Source organism: Balaenoptera acutorostrata, chromosome 1 (genome assembly GCF_949987535.1).
Source record: "Balaenoptera acutorostrata chromosome 1, mBalAcu1.1, whole genome shotgun sequence".
Taxonomy (NCBI): domain Eukaryota; kingdom Metazoa; phylum Chordata; class Mammalia; order Artiodactyla; family Balaenopteridae; genus Balaenoptera; species Balaenoptera acutorostrata.
In genome coordinates this window covers 48,052,286-48,078,289 of record NC_080064.1, presented here as the reverse complement: position 1 = coordinate 48,078,289, position 26,004 = coordinate 48,052,286, and the positions used below count along the sequence as shown (strand labels likewise).

The 26,004-nt window shown below is 44.1% G+C and overlaps 1 protein-coding gene and 1 long non-coding RNA gene across 3 annotated transcripts in view; both read left to right on the top strand.

Annotated features, from left to right (window-relative positions):
- The window catches only part of PLPP3 (phospholipid phosphatase 3), an 85,588-nt gene extending 77,514 nt beyond the window's left edge, over nt 1–8,074 (top strand). The window contains exon 6 of the mRNA XM_007164382.3: nt 6,133–8,074. Within this exon, the coding sequence (XP_007164444.1) occupies nt 6,133–6,258 (126 nt within the window). The 3' untranslated portion in view covers nt 6,259–8,074. The remainder of the gene's footprint in view (nt 1–6,132) is intronic.
- Nucleotides 8,075–21,594: 13,520 nt separating this feature from the next.
- LOC103018957 (uncharacterized) overlaps nt 21,595–26,004 on the top strand; it is a 107,052-nt gene continuing 102,642 nt past the window's right edge. Inside the window, exon 1 of one of the 2 annotated variants that reach the window (XR_449505.2) lies at nt 21,595–21,800. This is a non-coding gene — a long non-coding RNA (uncharacterized LOC103018957). Of the gene's footprint in view, nt 21,801–25,687; nt 25,823–26,004 lie in introns of those variants that run through there. The other variant, XR_003622449.2, reaches the window with a different exon arrangement.

Sequence of the window (26,004 nt, the reverse complement as noted above, 5' to 3'; positions counted from 1 at the left end):
AGCACACAAATGCAGGGCAGACCCATCCTCTGAAATCATAAACCTCTTCATTTTGCATAAATGCAAGTCTAGACAAGAGTGCGACTTGGCCTGGGTCATACAGCAGTAGCAATTTGGGGACTAGATCCTGCTGCCTGACTCCTCGTATGACACTCTTTCTACCTCATCAAGTTCCCTTTCAGGTATACCAGGAAATTACTCAGTACGGACACTGACAAGTTCCCGTGCCAGAAAGTCACTGAAAGGCCTCTACTGAGGTCAAAAAAAAATTATTGCAATCAAGTAACTCCCATTTAGTCAAAAGACAGGGCTGCCAAAGATGACTTTTCTTTAGACGACACTTATTATACTTAGGGCATGAGAGTGAGCTGAGCCCCAAGGCAAAGAAAATTATTCCTTAATCAATGAGATTGTTTATTATGGTAGAGCAGGATGCCCAAAGGATATCCCAAGACCAGGGCATCAGGGTGTATGCAACAGAGGCAGCCCATGGTTTCTATCCTCACAAGGGGGGGTGGACTAGATTTACTGAGGCTACGCTTGCTGGGCTCTGAGCACAGTTCATTCACTTGAGTATCTCATTGTCTAAAGGGGAAGCATGACATAGCATTTATAGCATTATGTCTGCACTCGAGCCTATAGGCCTCATGCTAAGACGGAAGTTCATTAAAAGTTCAGTGTGGGTACCAAAGAGAGCAGATTCGAGCAGCTTAAGGAAGGGCTCATGGAGCCCAGTGTATAGATAAGGAAGCTGCTCTCAGAGAGATTACAAGATGTCTAAGACACACAGCCAGTGAGTGGCAGGTCTACGGCTTGAGCCCGTCTGTTCATCTCCATGGACTGTCCAGTAATGGCTCTCCTCACTTGAGTCTACATAACAAACACCACTAGTGTTTGTTCAATGCAGATTCTAAGCCACACTTCTAGTAGGTCTGGGTGGGCCCAGGAATCCGCTTTTTCAAGAAGCACCCTGCTGATTCGGAAATAGATGATCTGAGGATTACACTTTGAGAAGCACTGGAATAGACAACTCTGTTTTCTTCTGATTCTGATTTCTTACTAATTCTTCCACTCTTATGTTTATTTGCTCTGTGTTGGCATCTAAGCTCAATGAGGGCTTATAAAAATTTCGATATATAAGGATGTGGTGCCTGTCTTTCAAGGAGTTCTCTTACACACTCTCAGGAGTTGAAACACTCGGACTCCAGAAATATTTAAAGGACAATTTTGTTGTCATAATCTGCCCTTAACAAAATGACACTCAGGGCTTGCTGACTCAGCAATTTGCAGCAATGGGAGTGGAAACCTGGCTGCAGACGAGACTTTTTGTTTCTGGCCAGTGGTTCTTGGTGAGCTCCAGGCAGGCAGCACCTCGGCCAGGCTGGGCTGTGTGCTCTGGGCACTGGCATCTCCAGAGCTGGTGAATGCCGGCAACGAGACATTGGAAGCATCTTCCTTTTTGATTGTGCTGACTCATTCGCCAAAATAGCCCCAGAAATTATTGGACTTTGAGAGCATATCCTATCCGTCCCGTGGAAAACTCCCATCTCATATGGTCTTCATGTCTGGCTTGAATCTATACAGGCTTTCACCTATTTGTCCATATTCTCAATCATTTCGATTTTCCCCTCTCTAATTTTCCTTGTTTCTAGTTCCTTCTCTTGTTTCTTTTCTTTCCACCCAAGGGGCAGGGGAAGAGACGTGACTTGATGTGGGTAGGCACTGAACACACAAGCCAGTGATCATGGCTCTGTTTATTAACAAGCCCCACTTGCTCATTTTGTGACATCATATAATCCCTTGAGTAAACCTCTGAGGTAGGTATTGTATCCCTCATTTAGGTATTTTGCTGAAAATGGCAAAACTTGGATTTAAAGACAAGTCTGTCCTACTACCAAGAGCAAAGCCTGACATCAGTGCTCCATGTGTAGGATGGGGAGTGGGAGATGGTGACCCAATGGCACCGTAACAAGAGTCTCCATTTAGAAGACTCCTGTGCATTTCTCATCTCATCACCGCCAACAGGATTCCTCCAGGCAGGAGTTGCCTTGTTTGTGTGTAGGCTTGCTCTTGGTGGAAGGGCTTCATTGTCTTGAGTGCTTGTCTGAATCAGATTACTACACCCTCAGATCACAGAAAAGCTTGCCTTTCTGACTCAGGAGAAGGTCAGAACCACTTTCCCAAGCAAATATCAGAATATCAGAATATTAGAAGGCAGAGGAAAGCAGAGCTGTAATTTTTTCCCTAGCATAGTTACCCAAACTTTAAGAGTTTCGTTAGGAACAAGTGAGAGATTTCTCGAGTTGAAAACAAAACTAGAAATAAAAGCATTATGTCCCCCTGCACACATACATGCCGCCTCCATCAACGGCAGTTGTGTCCTCAACGTTTCAAAAACCCATCTCTTCTTTGTCTTCACTGCATGGTGATCTTACAGGACTCATCCTCTCCTAGATTCTGCAACAGTGTCCTGACCGGGACCCCTGCCTTCAGGCCCTCTGCTCCCTTTCTGACGCCTTCTCCTTCTTAGATAATCATGATCTTAATGCAAGTCTTCCCAACGTGCCGCTTCCCTGTTTCAGCCTTGACGGTGGCTCCTTGGGCTGTGCCAAACCCCTTCTCAATATCTGGCTCCCCCTCCAGCCTCACTGACTGCTCAGCCCTCCCTATACTGAGCTTCCTGCGGCTCCTGAACGAGCTGGGCTCCCTCACTCCTGTGCCTTTGCACGCGCTACTCCCTTTGCCTAGAATAACATTCCTGGCATTCACCACCTGGCTTACTCCTACTTATCCTTCAAAGCTAAGCTCAAATATACCTCCTCTGGGGGAAGCCTTCTAAGGCCCTCTCCCCTCCCCTTCAGCCTGGGTTAGATGCCACATTCTCTGTGTTGCTTTAACACCCCGGCTTCCCTCTGTCATAATCCTCAGGACACTATTGTACCGCTCTATTTACCCGGATCTCTCCCTCGTTGCCCTGTGAGCTCTTGGAGGGCAAAGAACTCTCTCTTCTGTATATTTATCATCTCAGGGCTTTGGCACAGAGCAGATGTTCAATAAGTGTTTACTGATTGCACTTTTCAAAAAAGCAATTTGTGAAGGCAGAGGAGAAGAGAAATGGAATTGAAAGCATATGCTCAGGGTAGGAGAACTTAAAACTCTCCGTGGTGCTTCGCACATAGATTTCGTGTTTGCCAAGACTGTCGTCTGATGGGCTCTTTCACACCGCAGTGGAGGTCTGTGCAGTGGGGCTGTGGGCTGGGAGAGGGTTTGTCCCTCAGACCTGGGGTAGCCACCTAATTCGTGTAGACCCTTCCCAGCCTGGGCCTCTGGGTTTTCTTTCCAGGTGGAAATCATCTTCTGCAGGAAATAGAACTGGCCTTTCCTAGTCCTTTTTGTATCCTGCTGTTCAAGCATGAAGACAGAGCCCTGTTTGAGTCTTGACAGGATCGTGTTTCATGATCCCCCAAAAAGTGTTTGTGTAACCTCAGGCCACGCTGAAGGCAAAATACAGCTTAAGGGGGGATCCTGCTGGACCCGACTCCCACTTTTTATCTTGCCGCTGGGGTGTGTGCATGTGGCGTGGGAGGGTGTGGTCCCCCTGACATCCGTAGGCGTTCTCCGTGCTGATAAGATCCAAGGCCAGAGTGCTTGCTTCCAGTGGAAAGAAGTGGAGGAATTCAACAGCAAACATTTTCTAAGCTCCTGGTGGTGTGCAAGGCTCAATGCAAAGGGCTATGGGTGATGTGGGATGATTAGGGATGGGCTCCATCCTCAGGAAGCCTCTCATTAGGAAGAAAGACTGATGGGCAAAGTTTTGGAGACACGAGAGGACGTGGCTTACTCTAGGCCCAGACACGACCTTGGTACCCACACAAGGAACGCCTTTTATTGAACTATGTGCCAGATACAGGTTCAATTCTTATCGAGTACATTCTTGCCTTTAACCTTCATTTCATTCCTATCTTGCAGTTCGGAAACGGAAACTCTTAACATGTCGTGGATATGAGCTCAGGAAATTAAATTGGGAAGTCAGCCAGTAGATGGAGGTGGTGTCGGGATCTTGAAGGGAGGGATGTTTGTGTGAGGGTGTCCCCTGCTGTCTTTGCCCTCGGCAGATGGCACCCAGGCTGGGAGAAAGATCTCTAAGATATGAGATCCGTAAGAGCCCTTATTTGGTGGGGCTCGCTGCTAGGCTGGAGAAAGTGGAGTTCAGAGCCAGCGATGGAGAGACTGACCGAAATCTCTCCCTCTGGGACAAAGTGAAGGAGGAAGGGGAAGGTAATTTCCAGGTAGAGATGAGGACATGGGCTCTCCACCTGTCAGAGACGAGTTGAAAAGTTGAATGATCTCCTATAACTTTAATCATGTTTGTTCAGATTTCCTTATACTGGGGGCACCTGAAACCCCCCTTCCCCACCTGTTTGTAAAGAGTTCCCATGCAGGGGAGCCTAGGGCCTCCTGGCAGGGTTGGGTACAAACCTTTTCTCTCCTGGTTCTCAAGCTGGCCCTGGCTACGAGACAAACCCTTCTGTGCCACGGTTCTCACTGTTCACACCTCCTTAGAAAAGAAAGAGGCAAAAGGCTTAATTTTTTCCTTTGCAAAATGGTACATTCAATAGCACTCAGGCTGCAAATGTCTTAAAATGTTCCATTTCTTGGCTAATATTTCACTTTCTTGCTGTAGGATAGAAATCGCCTAGCCTTCTTTGTATATATATATATATATATATTTTTTTTTTTTAACCAAAAACTAGTAATGAAATGTTTAAGTAATATATATATAATGGGTACAAAAATTCAAAACATACAATACAAAGGATTTTATGGTGGCCAATAAATAAGCCTGTGCTTCCCATTTGCCTTCAAGTCACCCCATTCTCCTGGGGTAACCAGCATCACCCGTGTCTTGCTGTGATTTTGATTGCACTTTGCTGATGGCTGTATCACTACAGAGAGAACACTGTGGAAATTGGTTCAGCAGAGGATCCAAGTCACTTCTGTGGCCAGGCCCTGGCTGCAGAGCCTTGGTATTGGTGCAGTCTTATTAAGAACTTCATTTTCTTGCCTATAATGTGCCCTGAGTGAAGTGACAGGGCCGTCATTATTAGCGAGCACATGACCATCTGCAGGATAAAGACTCTTCCATCCAGAAAGCCGTTAGCCATAGGAACTTTGATGTGTTTTAGCTGCTAAAACACTAGTGGCTAAACTCAGCCATGTGTTTCCTATTAAATTACATGACTGACAGCTGCCTCTTATGGCTACTTAGTACAAACTCCTGTTGCTTAATGGCTCAAATGGATATCTGTGTATTTATTTTGCCACCTAATACAAAGCATAAATTTTTCGTACTCTGGTAACTTAGCAAGTTCTTGAATCTTTCATCATAAGCTAACTGAGACCGGAACTCTGCCCGAGCCATCCTTATACCCTTGTGGGTAAGCGTTCAAGTAAACGTTTCTCAGCGATTCTAAGAACGACTCCGTGAGGGCACATGCTCAGGAGGAGGAAGGAGGTTGGGAATAAGCGATAGGAGAGTTTTTGTTGACCTTTCCACCGGGTTAGTTGCTGACTCCTTCAGCCAAGAGACCCTGGCTTCTTGACCCCCATCAAATTGTTGACATCACTGGGTTTTCAGGAAAAAGTGATCACGACTGCTTCCTTGCTCCAGCTCCTGCTGATAGGAATTCATACTGGCTGATCTCTTTTGGTTACACCCTAGATTCCTTTGTGAGGAAAGGGAAAGTATCACGGACTAATGACGGTGACTAATTATGACTTGCTTCCTTTGTTTGAGAACTTATCCTTCACTGCTACTCATTTACCTTGAGAAACAAGGAAGTGGGGCTTGCAGATAGGGAGCACTGAACTGAGAGCCCAGGGAAGTGAGGTCTGCCCTTACCATGGCCGTGCAACCTCGGGCGTGTCACTGCCTTTCTCTGGGCCTCAGTTTCCCTCTCTGTACAAGAAGAATTGGACTCTGTGGTCTCCTTGGTCCTTCCCTATTTAAAGATCTACATACAGTTTGGGGGCCCCTTTCTCTAAAATCCATGCTCCTATGGCTTTCCCTTTGCCTCTCCCCAAGGCTCAGATGTCAGTGACTGATTGGGATCTCTGATTTTGTGCTTCTAGGTTTTCTTCGTGTCTGACCTCTTCAAGACCAAGACGACACTCTCCCTGCCTCCTTCTGCTATCAGGAAGGACATCCTTTCACCTGTGGACATTATCGACAGGAACAATCACCACAACATGGTGTAGGTGCCACCCACCTCCTGAGCTGTATTTGGAAAATGACTGCTGACAGCAAGTTTTTGCTGCTCTCCTATCTCATCAGACAGTAGAATGTAGGGAAAAACTTTTTGCCCGACTGATTTTTAAAAAGGAAAAAAAAAGTCTTACCTTGTGGCCTTCCAAAATAGGTAGTGTTCACCTATATGGAAACAACAGCAAACTAGCAGCAAGTGCGGGAATCCTGGATGTGCAGTTGGTTTAAGTGTTCATGTTCTAGTGAACACAGGCTTGTTCTGGAACAAACACTAAGATGATTTGAGTAGAGCCTGCCAGTCACCTTTGTGACCTGAGGAATCCCAGGCCTGTTGGAAAAGCTCAAATTCACCTTGTAGCACACGATGCCAGAAATAGCACTGAATCAAGAAAATAGCCATTGGGGGCTCCCCTGTTGTGTCTCTCTGTCCACACCACTCGATTCTCCACTGTGACTTTGGTTCAGGAATCTTATTTGTTTGTTTGTTTTTGTTTTTAAATGTAAGAAAAGAACAAGTTTGCTCAGTCAAGCGATCAGATCCTGAATCCAAATTCCCAGTTGTGAAGCCTTATCACTCACTTCCTCAGCCCGTAGGCCAGCAACCACAGCCCCTCACTTTAGTGATTAGGTGACTCTTTGTGGATGAGTGAATTTCACAAATAGCACAATTTCAGAAGAGCTCGAGGGCGCAGGCCCTCCTGTGTCTTCTCTTGATGCACCAGCCTGTGATGCTGAAATGTCAATTACAGGATGCTGATGTTGTGTACATCAATCACCAGGGCACTGCCACGCTCAAGTATCACTACTTAGCTGGTTAGCTTCGGTTACTGCTTTCTTCCTGGAAACCCTTGCTGGGTGCCCACCGGGATTGCCTGGGAGCGCCCGGAGACGAGCAAAGATGTGGTCTGCCATCAGCTGATGGAAAGCAGCCTTCCATGCAAGAGATGGAGGAGTGAAGGGGGCAGAATGAAAAGTGAAGCAACCCTTTGGCTACTCAAAGTCTGAATGAGCCAGAGTAGCAGACGGTCTCACATCCCAGAGGCTGCCCTTCCAGATAAAGGAGGGTCTCTGGGGTATCCGCTCTTGCTAAGCTGTGTAAAGCACTATTGTCTTGGGGTTGATCTCTAGGGCAGTTCTTGGTAGGTTCTGCTGGGCAGAACACGTGGGTTAAATCTCCGTAGAGTTTCCTCATCCTCTCTCCATAAGTGTCCTTCCAAGCAAGGTCCCACTCGAGGCAGCAGACAGGGACCACTTCTACTGAACCTTTGAGGAAAGGAGGAAGGAAGAAATGCTTTCAGATCTCGGATGCAAACCTTTCAAAGGGCTAAATGTAACCACATGGGTCAACCACATACACATCCTTACAACAGAAGCCGTCCTTTCATTTCAACTTATAGCAAGCTATGATTTTTATATATAAATATTATATAAATAATGTATAAAACATTAAAAGTTAACTATGTAAAATATTATTTCTGAAACAATTTTAGCTATATCCACTATGACTATAAACTGTGTCTCGACCTGTGTTATTTACATTAGCTGCTTACAAAAGCATGGAGTTCATTTTTTTTTAATATCAACTAAAATATTGTAGTTCTGTGCTAGACATTGTTTTTACAATGAAAGAAATAACTGCAACTAGAGAAAACTGTATAAAAACATTAAATTGTCAGTATTTTTGTAAGGTTCCATTTTGTAAAGAGAATAATATTCAAAGACTTTTGTAGAATACAAAGTGAAAACTTGTATCTGCGAAACTATACTTGTATTAAAGGTGCTTTTTAAATAAAAGCTCATAACAACTAAGGAGGGAGTTGTAAGCTTGGAATGATTGAGGGGGTTGGTCTTGGGTGGGTGGGTGGGTGGGAGGAGGGGGACTTGAAGGCTGTGCCCCTTGAGGGGCCTTGCCTCCCCTCAGGACATCACCGTGGGATTCTCTCAATGGAAAATATGTTGGCCATGGTACTGTCGATAGGGGTGCCCCAAGCTCTTTCATCTCTGAGAGCCTGTTTGCAGAGAGAACAGAGAGAGCTCTGGTCCTGCTCTCCTCTCAGGCTCTTCTAAAGAGCTTTTGTATTCAAAAGGGGGGTTTCCTCGGGACAGGGGGAGCTGTGGGTCCCCCAAAAGCAGATAAGGAGCAGACTCTAGATAAGGTGTGCTTCGGGAGGTCACAAAGGGAGTCCTTTACCCAGCCAGCGACATCAAAGGAAGGAGGCTGCACCGCTAAGAATGGCATTTGCCCCCTGCTTTCCTTCCCTGTGTCTCCCCAGCCTGGAAGAAGAGGGGAAGCTGGACGTTCCCATTGTTTAAGCACCTGCGTGCCAGGCACTGTGGCCTATTTGTCGCTTTTGATCCTTCCAGCAGTTCTTATTTTGAGAAATAAGGACTACTAAGGAATGCAAAGATGATGTTTAAGATCGTAGAGGAGTGAACTGCAGGCCAGAGCTTGGATTCATTTCCTATTTTGCTGCTGTAACAAATTACCACCAACTTGTGGCTTAAAACAGCACAAATGTACTATCTTCTCGTTATGGAGTCTTTAGGGGCTCTGTTTCCTGGCCTTTTCCAGCTTCTAGTGACCATGTGCTTTCTTTGGTTTGTTTCCTCTCTCTTCAAAGCCAGCAACATCGGGTCGAGTCCTCATTCTGTCGTCTCTCTGGTTCTCCTCTTCTGCCACCGCTTCTACATTTAGGGCCCTGATGATGGTATTGGATCCGCTCAGATAGTCCAGGATAATCTACCTATGTTACAGTCAGCTGATTAGCAACCTTAATTCCATCTGCTACCTTAATTCCTTAATTCCTTAATTCCCCTTTTGCCATGTCACATAACATATTCACAGGTTCCAGGGATTACGACAGGGACATCTTTGAGGGGACCATTATTCTGCCTACCTCTGGCCGCCAAAGATTCACATCCATCCCACAGGCAAAGTACATTCACCCTATCCCAACATTCCCCAAAGTCTCAACACATTATAGCATCAATTCAGAATCTCAAATCTCATTATCAAACTACATCATCTAAATAAGGTAAGGATGAGGTTCTGGGTTTAATCCATCCTGAGGCACAATTGCTCTCCATCTATGAATCTGTGAAACTTAAGAAATAAGTTATCTGCTCCCAAAATTCTATGATGGGACAGGCATAGAATAACAGTTACAGACACTCCTAGTCCAAAGAGAAAATGGAAGGAAAGAGGGAACATCATTGGTCTCAAACAATTTTAAAATGCAGCCAGGCAAACTCCATTCGATTTCAGGGCCTGGGAATAAACCCATGTGGCTTGTGGCTTCCTTTCTGCCACCAAGGTCAGCCTGGTCTTCGCTGCTACACAAGCCTCACTCAGGTCCCTGTCCTAACTCAGCATTTTTTTCCTGTAAGTGGAGTTGTAACTTTGGACCCCACGATGCAGCGAGGGAGATTCTTAAGGCCAGAGTCCAAAGTTTTTCCTTCAAATCTAGGGGAACAAAGTTCCAGATAGACAAAATAACTTCCTGGCAGGAGGAGGGGGATACACAGCAAGTTAGTGGAGGAGCTGGGGAGATCAAATCAAGTCATTCCATACTGCTTGTCTGCCTGTCTTCCCATTATACCTTTCCAATAACACTTCGGGAATTAAACTAGTCTCAAGGAGAGAGAATGCCATTTCATGGGCACTTAAGGAAAGACGGGGCTGTGACATAGTATGGCGCAGCTCTGGAATCCAGATCCAAATTATTTCAGTTATTTGTTGATTAATACTAATTAAGTACTCTGTACCAGGCACTGGTAAACACATGAGGTAGGACAGTGGATAAAAGGGGCGGGATCTCGGCTTCAGGGGAATTATGGGCTAGAGAAGAATGCAAAAAATCAAATAATCACACAACTAGGTAATTAAGAAGTAAGAAGAGTGTTATGAAGAAAGAATACAGGAAGCTATGAGAGATGTCATTTGGAGGACCTGTCCTATCTGATGGTGGTTTTCCTGAGATCTACCAAGGGCCAAAGCCTGTTTACACCACTTATCCACACTAATGACATGAATGAAAAGAGCTCTGCCAGTTGTACGTCTAGGAGAAGAGACAAGTAAGTAATTACGGTAGCGTGATAGGGGAGGAGGGACACACGGGAAGTGTTGCAGGAGCATAAGTAGAATGAGTCAGACTTTGATGTCCTCCATGTGGACCCTCTCCCTATCTCTGGTAAGCATCCCTTCTAGGACATCCAACCCTGAAAAAACATTCCAGCTTCTGCAAGAACCAACCCTTCCAATGACGATAATTTTGCCTTCAACAGCCCTTTGCAGTTTTCTGAAAACTTGAGTGCACACATCACATTTGGATTCTCCTCACCTCCTTAGGAGAAAAGATGAGGCATGAATGGCCCCAGATGTCAGAGATGAATGTAGGCTCAGGGAGGCTTTGGTAGTATTCTTTTGATACCAGAACAGTTTGTAAATAATAATGAATAAGAAAAAGAGAGACAGCCTATTTTAAAAACTTTCTAAGAGAGGATATACAAATGGTAGATAAACATAGAAGTGTGCTCAGCTTTATTAGTCATGGGGAAATGCAAATTAAAATCACAGTGAGATATTACTACATACTGTGACATCCTTGTCTAACTTAACAAAAAAACTGATAGTACAGATGTTGGTGAAGAGGTGAAACAACTGAACTTTCATTCACTGCAAGTGAGGATATAAATTGGTACAGCCATTTTGGAAACTTTGGCAGTACCTACTAAAGCCAATAATATGCATACCCCATCCCCCAGAAATTCCACTCCTAAATATACACCCAACAGAGAGATGTATGTATTCTCACCAAAACTGGAAACAACTCAAATCTCCATCAACAATTGAGTTAAAAAGTGAAAATTAAATATTAAAAAGATCATTAAAAAGTGAAATTAAATATTCACACGAGGAATACCATTTAGCAATGAAAATGAACAAACCCCCGCAATGCACAACAATATGAGTGACTTTCACAGAAAGAATATTGAGTGAAAGGAACCAGGCACGACAGAATACATACTGTGTGAGTTCATTTTTATGAAGTTCAAAACAGGCAAACTCACAGCAAAAGAAACAATTAACAAAATGAAAAGACAACCTACTGAATGGGAAAAAATATCTGCAAACCTTATATCTGATAAGGAGTTAATATCCCCAAATGTAAAGAACTCATACAACTCAATAGCAAAAAACAAATAACCCCATGTAAAAATGGACAATGGACCTGAATAGACATTTTTCCAAAGAAGTATATGAATGGCCAACAGGTACACGAAAAGATGCTCTACATCACTAATCATTAGGGAAATGCAAATCAAGACCACAATGAGATATCACCTCATGCCTGTTAGAATGACTAACATCAAAAAGACAAGATATAACAATTGCTGGTGCAGCTGTGAAGTAAAGGGAACCCTTGTGCGCGGTTGGCAGGATGGTAAACTGGGACAGCCACTGTGGAAAAACTGTACGGAGGTTCCTCAAAAAAATAAAAGTAGAACTATTATATGATCCAGCCATTCCACCTCTGAGTATATGTCTGAAGGGAATGAAAATACTGTGTTGAGATATCTGTACCCCATGTTTATAGTAGCATTATTTACAATAGCCGAGACATGGAAATAACCTAAGTGTCCAACAGCAGATGAATGGATAAAGAAGTTGTGGAATATAGATACAATGGAATATTATTCCTCTATAAAAAAGAAGAAATTCTGACATTTGCAACAACATGGATGGAACTGAAGGGCATTATGCTAAATGAAATAAGTCAGACAGAAAAAGACAAATACTGTATGATCTCACTTATATGTGAAATGTAAAAATAACAAAAAGAAAAAGAAAAACCAAACTCATAGAAAAAGTCATCAGATTTGTGGTTACCAGAGGCAGGGGCTGTGGAGAGGTGGAACTGGATGAAGGTGGTCAAAAGGTACAGACTTCCAGTTACAAGATAAGAACTAGGGGTGTAATGTACAACATGATGATGTAGTTAGCACTGCTGTATGGCATATAGGAAAGTGGTTAAGAGAATAAATCCTGAGTTCTCATCACAAGGAGCAAATATTTTTCTTAATATATATTTTTTGTATTATAAGAGATGATGAATACTAACTAAACTTATTGTGGTAATCATTTCACAATATATGGAAGTCAAACATTATACTGTGCACCTGAAACATACAGTGCTGTATCTCAATTATATCTCAATAAAACTGGGAAAAAAAGAAAAAAACCAAAACAAACAAGCAAGAATAATACATTTCAAGGAGTTCAGTAAGAACAGAAAATTCCAGGGCAATGATTATACCTTGGTCAGAAAAACACACTTGAACCAAAATAAATATTTGTACCACTTGATTCCTAGCATTGAATTGGGCCTGGTAGGAAACCAAGGAAATTATTTGACTGTCATAATGATACTCAACCTTATTTTTCTCTACTCATCTCCTATCACAGATTCTAAAAAAGGGGGTCACTGGCTTTCCCAGCCCCCATTCAACTGATCATGTTCTATGTATTTGAGAAAACAGGAAAGCACTTGAGATGTCTCATTAGCCTGGTTATTGCTGCTTCCTTCCTTCGACATGGTGCTGTGAGGGTATGATGTTTGGGGCTCTGGCAGCTACCTTGCCAGCCATAAGGAAAAAGCCAGAACCTCACAGAGCAGTTGACCAGTGCCCTAGGTGGATCAGCTCTGGAACCACCTGCATCTAGACATCTCATTATGTGTGATAACTAAATGCCTCTGTTATTTCAATAAATTCAACGTTAGAAAAAAAATCAGAAAAAGCTCATCTATAGCGATAGAAGTCAGATTTGTGATTACCTTTAGGGGGCATATCTACTGGGAGAGGACTTAATGTGGGTGGTAGTCACTTTGTGAAAATTTATTAGGCAGTATATTTCGATTCATGTATTTGTCTATTGCTATGTCACACTTCAACTGAAAAAGGGAACAGAAGGAAATTTGTTCAATACCAAAGGAAAATAAAAAGATTGACAAGATATTGGCAATTTTTATTTCCTAAATAGCTTTCAAACTCATCCCTTCCCTTTACTTATTTGAGGCCTCATTAACTCTTTTTTTAACCAACTGCAATAGCCTCTTTACCAGGTATCACTGCCTCAGTCTACATTCTTGTAAGAATTCCTCCATACAGGGGCCAATGGGAACCTTCTAAACACAAATCTGACCATGTCACTCACCTGCTCAGGGAATAAAATCCTTCACATGGTATTTATTCTTCTTTTTAAATTTGAATTTATTTCAAATAATGTAATATAATACAGAGAATAACACGAGAACCGTGTGCCTACCACTCAACTATAAGAGATTAGCATATTGCCCTATTTGTTCCAGATCAAATATTGTTGTTGTTAAGAAAGAAGCGGTTAAGATACAATTTTAGCTCAGTCTCTTCATGCCACACAGTCTCTCCGCCAGGTAAGTATTATCCTGAATTTGGTGCATGTCCTTTCAAATCAGGTTTTCTTACTTGACCCAACATATGTATGCATGCATAAGCCCTATATAGAATTGTTTCGTGAGTTTTAAATAAGCATATATATAAATAGTATCAAAGTAGTATGTTTTTTATAATCTGCTCTAATCACTCAACATCATGTTTTTGCGATTTACACATAATGGCACACAGATCTGTAATGTTCATTTAACACTGTAGCATCACTGTATGGGTAAACCATACCTTATTAATCCATTATAAAGTTGATGGACATTTAGATTGTTTCCAGTTTTTTGCTAAGATTGTTTCCAGTTTTTTGCTATTGCAGACAGTGCAGAAATCGACTCCTTTATGTATTTCTCCTTTTAGTCCCAATACACACAGAAATGGAATCGCTAGATGGTAGAGTATATGCATCTCCACTTTAACAGATATTACTGCCAAAATGCTCTCAGAAGTAGTTGTATCAAATTTATACTACTACTAGCAGCATATGTAATTTCTATTTGATTTCCATCTTCAACAACTGGTACTGTTGGACTTTAAAATTTTAACAATCTGATAAGTGTGAATAAGTAAAATCCCTCTGAATTTTAATTTTCATCTTGCACACTGAATAGGTTGAGTTTGTGTGGTTTATAATTTTTTATTGTGAGCTTATCTATAGCAGGGTTTCTCTTGTCTATGGGAGTCCCATGCATCTTGGTCTCTAAAAAGCAGTTTTGTGTTTGCTGCCGCCAGGAAGGAATCCCAGGGGGTTCATAGACCCTGGGCTATGCAATCAAATTATGTTATTCTCTTTTTAAACTTGCTAAAGAAGGATTTCAGAAAATAGTTCAGTCCTATTAGATGGATATATAAGACTGTGTGATTTGGCTTTTATGTGCCTCTCCAACTTCAACTTCAGCCAGAAGCTGTTACCTTGGTTTTATACTCTCCTTTTATTTCTGATACATGGAATGTCTTTTGATCTGGTCCATGTATTAATAGAGGAAGGGAACTATATTCAGTGGAGAGAACTGTTATATTTTATTCAGTATTTCTATGTGTTTTTTCTGGGAGAGGTAGTTCTACGTTAATGAAGTCTGCCATGTCGCTAGATTTGGAATTTCAGCATGGGATTCCTTTCATGATCTGGGATTTCCCTATCCCTCAACCCCTATTTCTTGTGATACACCTACCTATCCCCTTGTCCCCTAAAATCCAGCCATGCTGAATTGCTTGCAATTCTCCCAAACTCATATCACTTCGCTTTTGCATATGTAGCTACCTCTTCCTAGTTATCATCAAGAATCAGATCTGGGGCTTCCCTGGTGGCGCAGTGGTTGAGAATCTGCCTGCCAATGCAGGGGACACGGGTTCAAGCCCTGGTCTGGGAAGATCCCACATGCCGCGGAGCAACTAAGCCCGTGAGCCACAATTGCTGAGCCTGCGCATCTGGAGCCTGTGCTCCGCAACAAGAGAGGCTGTGATAGTGAGAGGCCCGTGCACTGCGATGAAGAGTGGCCCCCGCTCACCGCAACTAGAGAAAGCTCTTGCACAGAAATGAAGACCCAACACAGCCAAAAATAAATAAATAAATTAAAAAAAAAAAAAAAGAAGAAAGAAACAGATCTGCCTCTACCTACCTGGGAAAACTCTGAGCCCAGAGGTTGTGTTGGATGGCTTTGCTGGCCTTCCACTGTCCTCTTGCTCTGCAATTGACTAGATGTCCAACTATCTCACCTATTGACTGTGAACTCCTTGCAGGCAATGACAACGTGTTATCCTTCATTTCCTTAGGATGGAGCACAGCGGCTAGCACAGAGTAAGTACTCGATTAAATATTTTTGATTGAATAGGTGACTAGAGAGTCCCTTCTTTAGTATATGTTTGGAAGTGGGTGTGTGTGTGTGAATTATATATGCAAGGATGTACATGTATTTGCCAATACATGATTGTGTATCTCTGGGCATGCATGCAAGTGTGTGTGTGTGTCCAAATATATGCACGTACGTGAATGTTCGCTCTGCTTCTTCTGAGTGGGTGACACAAACTCTTAGGTGGCATTTGTGGGGATGCTATGATGTTTGCGGTGACAGCGGAGAGGGGAAATAAAGGATAATTGCCACTTTGGTGACCAAACTGTGTAATATGTGGTCCAAGCAGCTCTCAGAAACTCACCCCATGGAAGGTGCCTTTTATGGGGCTTGGGGGGGTGGAATCCATTGTACCTAAGTAAGCACCGCACTGCCCTTGAATTCAGGGTGTTGGGACGAGGGGTTGGAAGGAGTTTTGACATCAGTGGTACAGCCTCTGGGGACAATGACTCCTGTGGACCTGATCTCTTTAACTCCAGTAGAAGCTATGTGCCAAGTTTTCACTTTTCATTTTCTTTTTAATCCTTTAAGGCCAGTTCCTGCCTCACACTGGGGCCTCTTTCCATCCCATTAAGCCTATGCCTTCTATTTCTGTGTTTCCTTCCCTCTCATTACTCTGGCATGTGTGGGCAAACAGAAACTTTCTACCGGCACTCTCGCTCGACATCTTTCTCTTTCTGCCTGATTCACGGGAGGCTGTCTGGGGTTCCACCTTGATTGGCAGGGGAGTTCCATGACCATGATGTCACCTCTGCTCAGTTGGAGGACCCCAGCATGAATCAAGACATCAGAGGAAATGAGTGGTGATCCCCCAAGGAGACAAGCTCATAAAGTCATCATCAGTGACAGCAAAGGAAATTAAGGAAAACGCAGGTCAGAGTTATAAGAGTACAACCAGTGTTTGTTTATTCATTCCTCATTCATTCAGTGAATGTTCACTGAGCCCCTACACTTTGAATAAGACATAGTTCTTGCCCTCAAGGAATTTACAGTCTAACGAGGGAGACTGATGGATGGACAAACAGAAAGACAAAAGTAAGCCCAGGATACTCTGGAAACCCAAAAAGAGGAATCTAAATGACAGGAAGATCAGAGAGGAAGTAAATTGTAAAGAACGTGGGTTCAGAGTCAGATAGACTTGGGTTTAAATCTCCAGTCTGCCACTTAACTACATAAGCCCCTCACTTCTTGAACCTCTGTTTCTTCAGTTGGATGTTGGAGATAACATAATACTTATGCAAAATGGTTATAATGATTAAATGAAATGATATTTTAGTATAGAGCCCAACTCACCACAAGCATTTAAATTGAAGATATTTTCTATCTTATATAGATGTTGCTTAATGTTAAATTTTGAAACAACAAGTAGGAGATGGCTAGATAAAGAAAAGGGAGCATGGTGCTCTTGGCAGAGAACACAACCATGTCCAAAGGGCTGACACATTTCATGAGCTGATATATAGCTTGATGTGGTTGAAATAAAGGGATCGCATGTGAAAGCGATGGCAGATGAAGTCAGAGAGGTAAGTTGAGACCAAATCATGCAGTCTTGTATACCTACCTAAGAAGTCTGAGCTAGTATCTTTGGAGGTTTTCAAAAGGGAATAACATGATTAGATTTGCATTTCTAAAAAGTTTCTCTGAGGCAACTTGGCAAAAGTGCTAAGAGCCTTAAGCATGGCCATATAATTTGCTCTACTAATGTTACTTCTAGGAATTTATCATAAGGAGATGATCAGAAATAAAGATAAAAGTTTATGTACAAGAATGTGTGCTGAAGGCACATAATGAAATTGGAAACAATCTAAATGTTGACTAATTGGAAAATGATTAAATAAATCACAATACATCCAGTTGATGCAATATTTTAAAGCATTCAAGTACATTTGGCAATATTTCAAGGCATAGGGAGGCATTCAAAATAAAATGCCAACCCAAAAAGAAGAATTCAAAGTTTAAATACAGTGATTCTGGTTTTGATTTAAAATAAATAGACAAATGAATAAATAAATATGCAAAACTATTGGGAGGGGCTGTACCAAAACCAGAAAATAACTATAGTTATCTTTGCATAGTGGAAATATTGGTGATTTCTGTTCTCTTTTTCAAGTTTTTCTGTACTTTCCACATCTTTAGAATGAATATGTAGCTTTCACAATTTAAAAATATTTTAAAAAGTGATCACTCTTATGGGCATTGTATAGAATAGAGGTTTATGTAGGAGAGACAGAAAGAAATGAGACAATTAGTCGACTATTACAATAACCCAGGAGAGAAGTGATAAGATTTTTAGCCAAGGCAAAGCCAGAAGGGATGTACAAGCAGGAGGGCGGGTTCTAGAAATATAAGGAGTTAGAATTGAGAAGACTTCATTGCCTATTAGATATGGGTGAAAACAGAGAGAAGAAATCAAACATGGTGCCCAGGTTTCTGACTTGGGCAGTCAGGTGGGGTATGTACTGATCTCAGAGAGAGAGAACGGGGAAAGGGCAGTTTGGAGGAGAGAGTAGTAGAGATGAGGAACTCTGTTTGGGATATGCTGAACTTCACCTGTTTGTGAGATGTTGAGATAGATGTGTCCAGTAAATAGTTGGATAAACAGGCCTGCAGTTCATTTAGTTACTCATTCATTCATTCAACAAATGTTAATTGAGTACCTACTCTGTGCCAGACAATGCTTTGGTTTTGGACAGCAGTATACAAAACAAAATAGAGCTTGCATTCCAGTTGGGGACTAGGATCTCTAGCTCAGAAGAGACATAACAGACATCTGGGCTGAAGACAGACCTTTAGGAATCAACAGCTTGGACATGGTAGAGGTGGAGAAAGACATGAGAAATGGATGAGATGGATGGCCCAGCGGGGTTGTGTAGGATGAGAAGCGTGGGCTTATTTTGGATCAAGTTCAGTCAAACTATTTCTTTTCTATGGCTTAGAGGATTGAACTGCTTTGAAAAATGTCTGCACACCATTTAAATATGATTACTTTCTGACTGGACTCAACTCCCAGTCTAGCTACCACTTCTGTGAGAGGTGGACAAGTCACTGAATCTTAGATTTGATGGTCTTATCTCTAAACTAGGAATAATATGGCTTTAACCTGCATCAGTATAACTTTCCTGCTTCAGGACCTCTGCAGTCTCTGTTCCTTCTGCCTAGAATACTCTTCCCTGTGACCTTCCCCTGCTGGGCTCCTTCTTCTCATCAGATCTCTGCCCCACTAACACTCCTGCAGAGAGGACTTCCCTGACCCTCCAGGATAAAGCTGTGCAAACCCAGGCCCTTGATACTCAAGCACCCTATTCTAATCGCTGTCTGCTATTTCTTTTACTGTTTTTTAACTCATTGTTGATTCTTGCACTCCCTAACCAGAACGTGTCATGAAAGTATGGGTCAAACTTGCCTTGTTCTTTGTGATAGTCCAATCTCCTAGAAGAAAGCTTAGCACATAGGAAGCAACAGTAATTTTTGAATTATTTTGAATTTGAATAATTTTGAACAAATAAAGGATTTTCCAGCTTTATGAGTAAATATTAAAAAACAACTCTTGAACATTTCTATGTGCCAAGTACCTTGTTAAACTGCTGGGGATACAGAAATCTTATTTGCTCCTTATTTGCAAACACGTTTACAATCTCATGAGAGATACAGACACCTATGCAGCTATTATAAGGGAGTGAATCAAAGTGGGTCAGAGGTTTGGGTTGTTGTGGGGAAGGGTCTGGAGATGTGCTGTATGTGTGGAGGACGGAACTAGGTGGTCTTAGGGCTACAAACTGGAATACTGGGATTGTGATGCCAACTTGATATTCTGACCCAGAGGCTTGGTTGATGGATGAAAAGATAGGACAGGAGAATGAATCCACTTTACATTTACACTAGACTATGAAATGTATATCTGTTTGGCTCACAAGCACATCATACCCAGATGTATATACACATAGTAGGTGCTCAATAAATATTTTTTGAATAAACAAGTTTCATCTCAGCATGAAATAAGATTCACAGTTGGTATATTCCTGAAATGGAATATCATTCAGCCTTAGCAAGGAAGAAAATTCTGACACACGCTCTGACATGGATGAATATTGAGGACAGTTTGCTAAATGAAATAAGCCAGTCACAAAAAGACAAAAACTGCATAATTTCACTTATATGAGGTATCTAGAATAGTCAAAAAAATAGAAATAGGAAGTAGAATAGTGGTTGCCAGGGACTGCAGGCAGGGAAGAATGGATAGCTGTTGTTGAATGGGTATAGAGTTTCCATTTTGCAAGAAGAAAAAGTTCTGGCAGTTGGTTGCACAACAATGTGAATATACTTAACACTACTGAACTGTACACTTGGAAATGGTTAAGATGGTAACTTTTATGTAATGTGTATTTTACTACATTTAAAAGTTAAAAAAAAAAGATAATAAAATTCAGAGTGTGACTAGTGATTCAGTTTCATCTGAATCTGTGTTATTTTGTTCTCCTAAGTTAAAGAACTCAAAAAGTCTGTGTTCCTAGTGAGAGTTCCTCCTGTTTTCAGAATCTATGGACCTGCATGAAAGGGGCAAGGGGAAACCGAGGTTCAGAGAGGTTTTGTAATTTGTCCCAGGTCACACTGTCAGCAGGGCTCGTCCTGTGATTAGAACCCGAGTTCTAGTCTAGAACCCACTCTCTTTTATACATTTTTAAAAGTAAATGTAGGCATCAGAACACTATGATATTCACTTTCAACTAGATCATTTAAAAGATGACGTAGTGGGGCTTCCCTGGTGGCGCAGCGGTTGGGAGTCTGCCTGCCAATGCAGGGGACGCGGGTTCGAGCCCTGGTCTGGGAGGATCCCACATGCCGCGGAGCAGCTGGGCCCGTGAGCCACAATTGCTGAGGCTGAGCGTCTGGAGCCTGTGCTCCGCAACAAGAGAGGCCGCGATAGTGAGAGGCCTGTGCACCGTGATGAAGAGTGGCCCCCGCTTGCCACAACTGGAGAAAGCCCTCGCACAGAGACGAAGACCCAACACAGCCATAAATAAATAAATTAAACCTTATTTAAAAAAAAAAAAAAAAAAAGATGACGTAGTACCTTTATTTCAAATTTTCAATATTTACAAATTGCCATAAACTTCTTTGCAACTATGTAAACTTACAATGAACAATTCTAGATGTCAGTGTAAAATGTGTGTTAGAGTACATAATTTTTCAAAATTCTTTTGTGGGTGTGTAAACCAAACCAGTTTGAAAACCGCTGGCACATACTGTCCTCGATAAGTTGTACTGTAAAGGATGCTGAGAAATGGGTAGGTAGCGGGAGGAAAATATGGAACCAAAAGAGCTCTTTGGTTTGGGTTTGCTCCTGCTTCTAAAGATGGGAGAAATTACAGAATGTTTATGTGCCGAGGAGAATGATTTAGCCAGGAAGGTGAAAGCGATGGTGCGGGAGACGAGGCAGGGTGGCTTGGGGCAGTGAAGGACGTGGGCACAGAGTACCAGCAGAGGTGAGGTCCGTGAAAGGACAGGGCAGAGCGACGTGGCCGACTCCGGGAGGGAGGGCAGAGAGGATGGGCGAAGGGCAAGCACGGATACCCATGTGGGGTGGAGGAGCGGGTGGTGGCTGGAGGAAGTTCTCTCTGACTCAGTCTATTTCCTCAGTAAAATCAAAGCAAGATTAGCAGCCCCGAGGAAGGGCGGGGGAGGAGGTGTAGGGGACGACAAGAGAGAAGATGTCGAATGGTCCTTTAGAGGAGTGGAACCGAATTCACTCGGGAAGTGCAGTAGGACTTGGGCTTGATTTCAGGAGTTTGTTGAGAGGAGTCAGCCAGGCGGTGTGCTTCTTCCGCCACGTGCAGCCGGGTGGGCGCAGGTGAGGGCGGGCGGGAGAGTTGTATTTACCCAGCTTGCAGTGTGCAGGTGCACACACTGATGGGCGCGGGGCAAGGGAGTTGAGGCCGAGTCATTAAAATGATAGGGCCTGGACTTGAAGCTGCGGAAGGGGGGAAAGGACGGCACAGGGATGGGTGATGCAATCCATGAATAATTAACTCCCTGCGGGGGGCCAACTGCTGCGTTTGGAGTATTGACTTTCTCTTTAAAATTTCAGCCGTCGTATTTTTTTTTCCCCCCCAAGGTTACTGACTCTCCGATTCTCCTCCTCTTCAGTCCTCAATATTTCTGTCGTCGTTTTCACAGGTGGAATATCTTCTAACATCTTCAAGGAGGTCAGTCGCGGTTTCTTTCAGCGTTACCTCTGCTGCCTGCGTGGCCCGCTTTGTGCGTTTCCTCTGCATTCGCGTTTCTGTTCGTTTTGGTCCCCGGCTTTCCTCCCGCCGCGGCGGATCCGGGCGGTCCCTTCAGGTTCTGGGGGAGAAGGAAGCGCTGATTGGTTGTCCTGCGAGCCGGTGCGGGGCCTGTGGCCGGGAGGGGCGGGGAGGGCGGCCGGGAGCCGAGCCAGCCGCGGTCCTTCCTGGGCCGCTGGGCTCCTGCCGTCCCTCCGTCCCGGGCCTGGGAGGCGGGGCGCCCGGGTCGAGACTGTGCGGGCCACGGGGGACCTGGTTTCTTGTTTTCTGGCCAGCCGGACGTTTTGGCATGCAATGCAGATGCTTTGTAGCTGGGCATTTGTCTGGGAGAGCGTTTGCGGTGACATCACAGAAACAGATTTTGTTTGGCCTGCCTCCCCGCCCACTCCCCGCCCTCCGCAGACTCCCTCGGGTGGGCAGGCACGCACCCAGCGGGAGCAGTCCAGGGCTTCCAGCCAGTGCTCCCTTTGAAAGGCACGGGGTCGGAAGGGTGATTGAACATTAACTCTCTGTGGCGGCAGTTTATCTGTCAGGGAGGCCTGGCGGCCGGAGGATTTGGATTTCCAAGCAGCTCCACGCACAGAGTGCTCTCCACCAAACACTGTATTTCGTGCTTCATTCGTGCCGCACCCCGGGGACGTTTCCGAAGAGAAAGGCAACTTCCAGCCCTTGGGAGTGACTGCCTCTCATTCTCACGTCCCAGCTCTTGGTGGTTCCTGCACTGAATTCTCACAACCTGTGATGTCGACATTAGTCTCCCATTTTTCAGATGAGGCAGTTGAGTCTTAAGAGAGATGAAGTGACTTACCGATATCATCTAGGTAGGTGGGACAGAATTCGGCTTGGCCCTGATCTGCCTTCAAAGCCCAGGTACAATCTGTTATTCTACCAGAGCCATGCCCTCCAGGGATACTGGGTTTGCTGGGTGGGGAGAGGACAAGAGAACTAAGTAAAGCCGGAAGTGCAGAATCCAGGTGACCACTAAAAGCAAGGGAAAGCACCATGACTTACTTTGTTTGCTTGCTTGTTTCTGTGCCCTTTAGGGAAATATGCCCAGAGGAAGTTCATTTAACCTGGCCCTACAGGATGAGCAGGGAATTCCACAGGCCGACAATGGACATTTCAGGCCCTGGGATCAGAAGGTCCAAAGGGGAAGGGATTCTGGCATCCACAGAATGTAATGAGGGAAAGCCCTTAGGGAGACCCCAGCCCTTCATTTTACTGAGGGAATAAATGGAGGCCCAAAGAGGGTACTTAATTATTTAAGGTCATGAAACGCAAGTGCCCAAGTTGGGGCTGGAACCCCAGTACTCGGCCCTTTAATCTGTGGTCTGTCTTTATTAGTAATTTAGTAGTAAGACACAATGTAAGAGTTGTTCACACTTGTTCAGCACTTACTAAACAAGTACTTTATATATATTCCTTTCTTTTAGTCCTTGGAACAACTCTATGAGGTAGACGGTATTTTACAAAGGAGAAAATTGAGACTGAAGGAAGTAACTTACTCAGGATCACACTGCAAGTCTGAGTCTGGAGCCCAGGCTCTTTCCTCTCTGCTCTAGTAGTGATAAGCAGATAAGGAAAGAAGGGTGTGACCAAAAAAAAAAAAAAAACCCTTTTCAACGTATGTATTTTTATCTCCCTTATTCAGAAGAGAAACTGAGCTTCAGAGACCGTCAGTGACTTGCCTAAGGTCACAGAGCAATAAAGTGGTGGAGGGGGCAGTGAGGACTACTCCTGGGTTCTCTCTACTCCTATCACAGCCCCCACCTTGAAGAGAGAAGCAATCAAAGCCCCTTGTCTCTTGATCGTCTTTCACGTCTTGCAGACAGCTCTGCCTTGGGACTGTCTTCTGCAGACCAAGTGGCTCTAGTCAAATCTTACTTCTCCAATGAGGAATTACCTATCCTAACAAGACAGGGACCTGGGTCTCCCCACTGCCAGTGTGGTGATTTTCTGCATTCCTCCTCACTTTCTCCTGCACAGCTTTGTCATCAGGGGATCTGGATCACATTATCCCCCAAAGACCAAAGTGTGAGATGCTTTTAGCTCCAGGGTCCTTTGGAGAAGCCACTTGGTCAAGCCCCTTTGGTTTAAGTTTGCAGGATAAGCATCAAGGGGCAAAGCCCGGTCAGCACAGCGGCGCTGGAGGCATGGGGCCTGCTTGAACTTCGTTAGCACCTCTTAAATCTGGGTGAAGAGTGACGAGTAGACAGAATTATGAATTGGGGGTGGAAAAATGAGTCTCCCCAAATATTTCTGTGCACTAGTAACCCTCACTGACCGAGTGAATAAGCTGCATGAGAGTGCTCAAAATTAATTAGGTTTATCTGGCTTGTCTTCACTGCTAAATAAGGTGTCTCTGAGGGCTTGGCTTCCAGAAGGGATGTTTGGAAGATGGGTTTCCACTGTGGAAGGAAGCTCTGGACCAGATCCCAGGAGGTCTGGGGGGCTCGAGCCAGCTCTGCCAATGACTGACTGTGTGACCCTGGAAAAGGCAGTTCATCTCTCTAAGCCCATCGTTATTCATTCACTCATTCTGTCATTCCATACACATTTCTGGAAGCGCTACTGTGGGCCTGTCACTGTCTTAATGGTTGAGACAACTTCTAACAGGACAGCCTCTGCAGTGGGAGACCTCATAGCTTCTGGGGGGAAATGATCAAGGCCAGAGACTGGGAGTGGATTCTAAGCTGCTCTGGGATATGGGTAAATGCCCCCTGGAAGAACTGATGTCAACAGGACCCTAGCCCTTATGGAAGCTCTGTGAACATTTGAAAAAGGCTCCTCCTTTTCTGGACAAATGTAACCTCATACCTGGATGTACAGCTTGGCAAGCAGAGCCCAAGCAGATCTTTGTGTCCCCAGTTGCCTCCTAGGCTGATCACTCTTGCCTGGTGAACAACTGGCTTATCTGAACACAGCAGCCCTGAATGTCAAGATTGAGATAGAAAGGTCCAGTAGAAGGAAAAGGTGGCAGAGACCATTTCAGGCTCAGAAAGGAGTGTGTAAAAACCCCGCAGGCTAGAGAGAACGCTGCCTCCGCTTGGGGACTTGCCTGTGGTTCAGTGACTGGAAGGACGTGTGGGTGGTGTATTAATGGGGGGATCGAGGAGAGATGAGGTTGGGAAGATGGGCAGAGGCTGTTTCTTCACTTATGAAGCAAAGAGTTAGTGGACATCAGTCTAAGTGTAGTGCCATCAATACTAGGGAAATAGTGAACAAAATCAACCCAATCCCCTTCCCTGGAGGAATTCACATTCTAGTGAGATCCTAATAGGCCTCCAGTGTCTATGATGGCATCATGAGGCCATATTGATTTCTGACCCACCTCCCCTCTAGCACTGTATGAGCCCCCAACTGAGATAATGTGTGTAAAAGGCCTTTGAGAACTGGGAACTTCTGGATCATTCCAATGAATAATCACTTTTAATCTTCTTGGTTTTTTTTTTTTTTTTTTGGCCGGACTGCGTGGCTTGCAGGATCTTAGTTCCCCGACCAGGGATTGAACCTGGGCCTGGCAGTGAAAGCACCAAGTCCGAACCACTGGACCACCAGGGAATTCTCAATCACTTTTAATCTTAATCTGAGTGACCAACACTTGTGCCCAGGAACTTAGGGGCCTGTTCCTGGCACCCACCTGATCCTACCTTCTGAGAAGAAGACACCTTTGGTCATGGTCCTGATGGGACAGGAAATGTGACCCCTTCCCTTGCTCTACTCTCAAGGCCCATCCTGACCAGGAAAGATCCAACCCTCTCTGAGTCAGCTGAGCAGGCTGGATGGCCTGTGACTTCCTGGGGCCTGTATAGGAATTCACTGGCTCGTTCTCAGGCTATGAGCATCTGCTGTGGTCCAAGGCTGTTTCCCTTCTGGCTGAAGCACCGGTGTGGATGAGAGAGTCACTTAAAAATCACGAACAAAAGGGAAGCTCTGACTCTGGGGTAAGAGAGGGTTATCCCCGGGCTAGAAGCTGTGTCTGGCCTGATCAATAAATAGGTCTGATTCGGTGAAAGAGGCTGATTCCTAGGGCTGGGAACTTGTCCTCTTCCTCACTATGTGGCTGTAGACAAGTCAATTCCCCTTTCTGGGTACTAGTTGCTTCCTCTATTAACCAGGAGGTTGA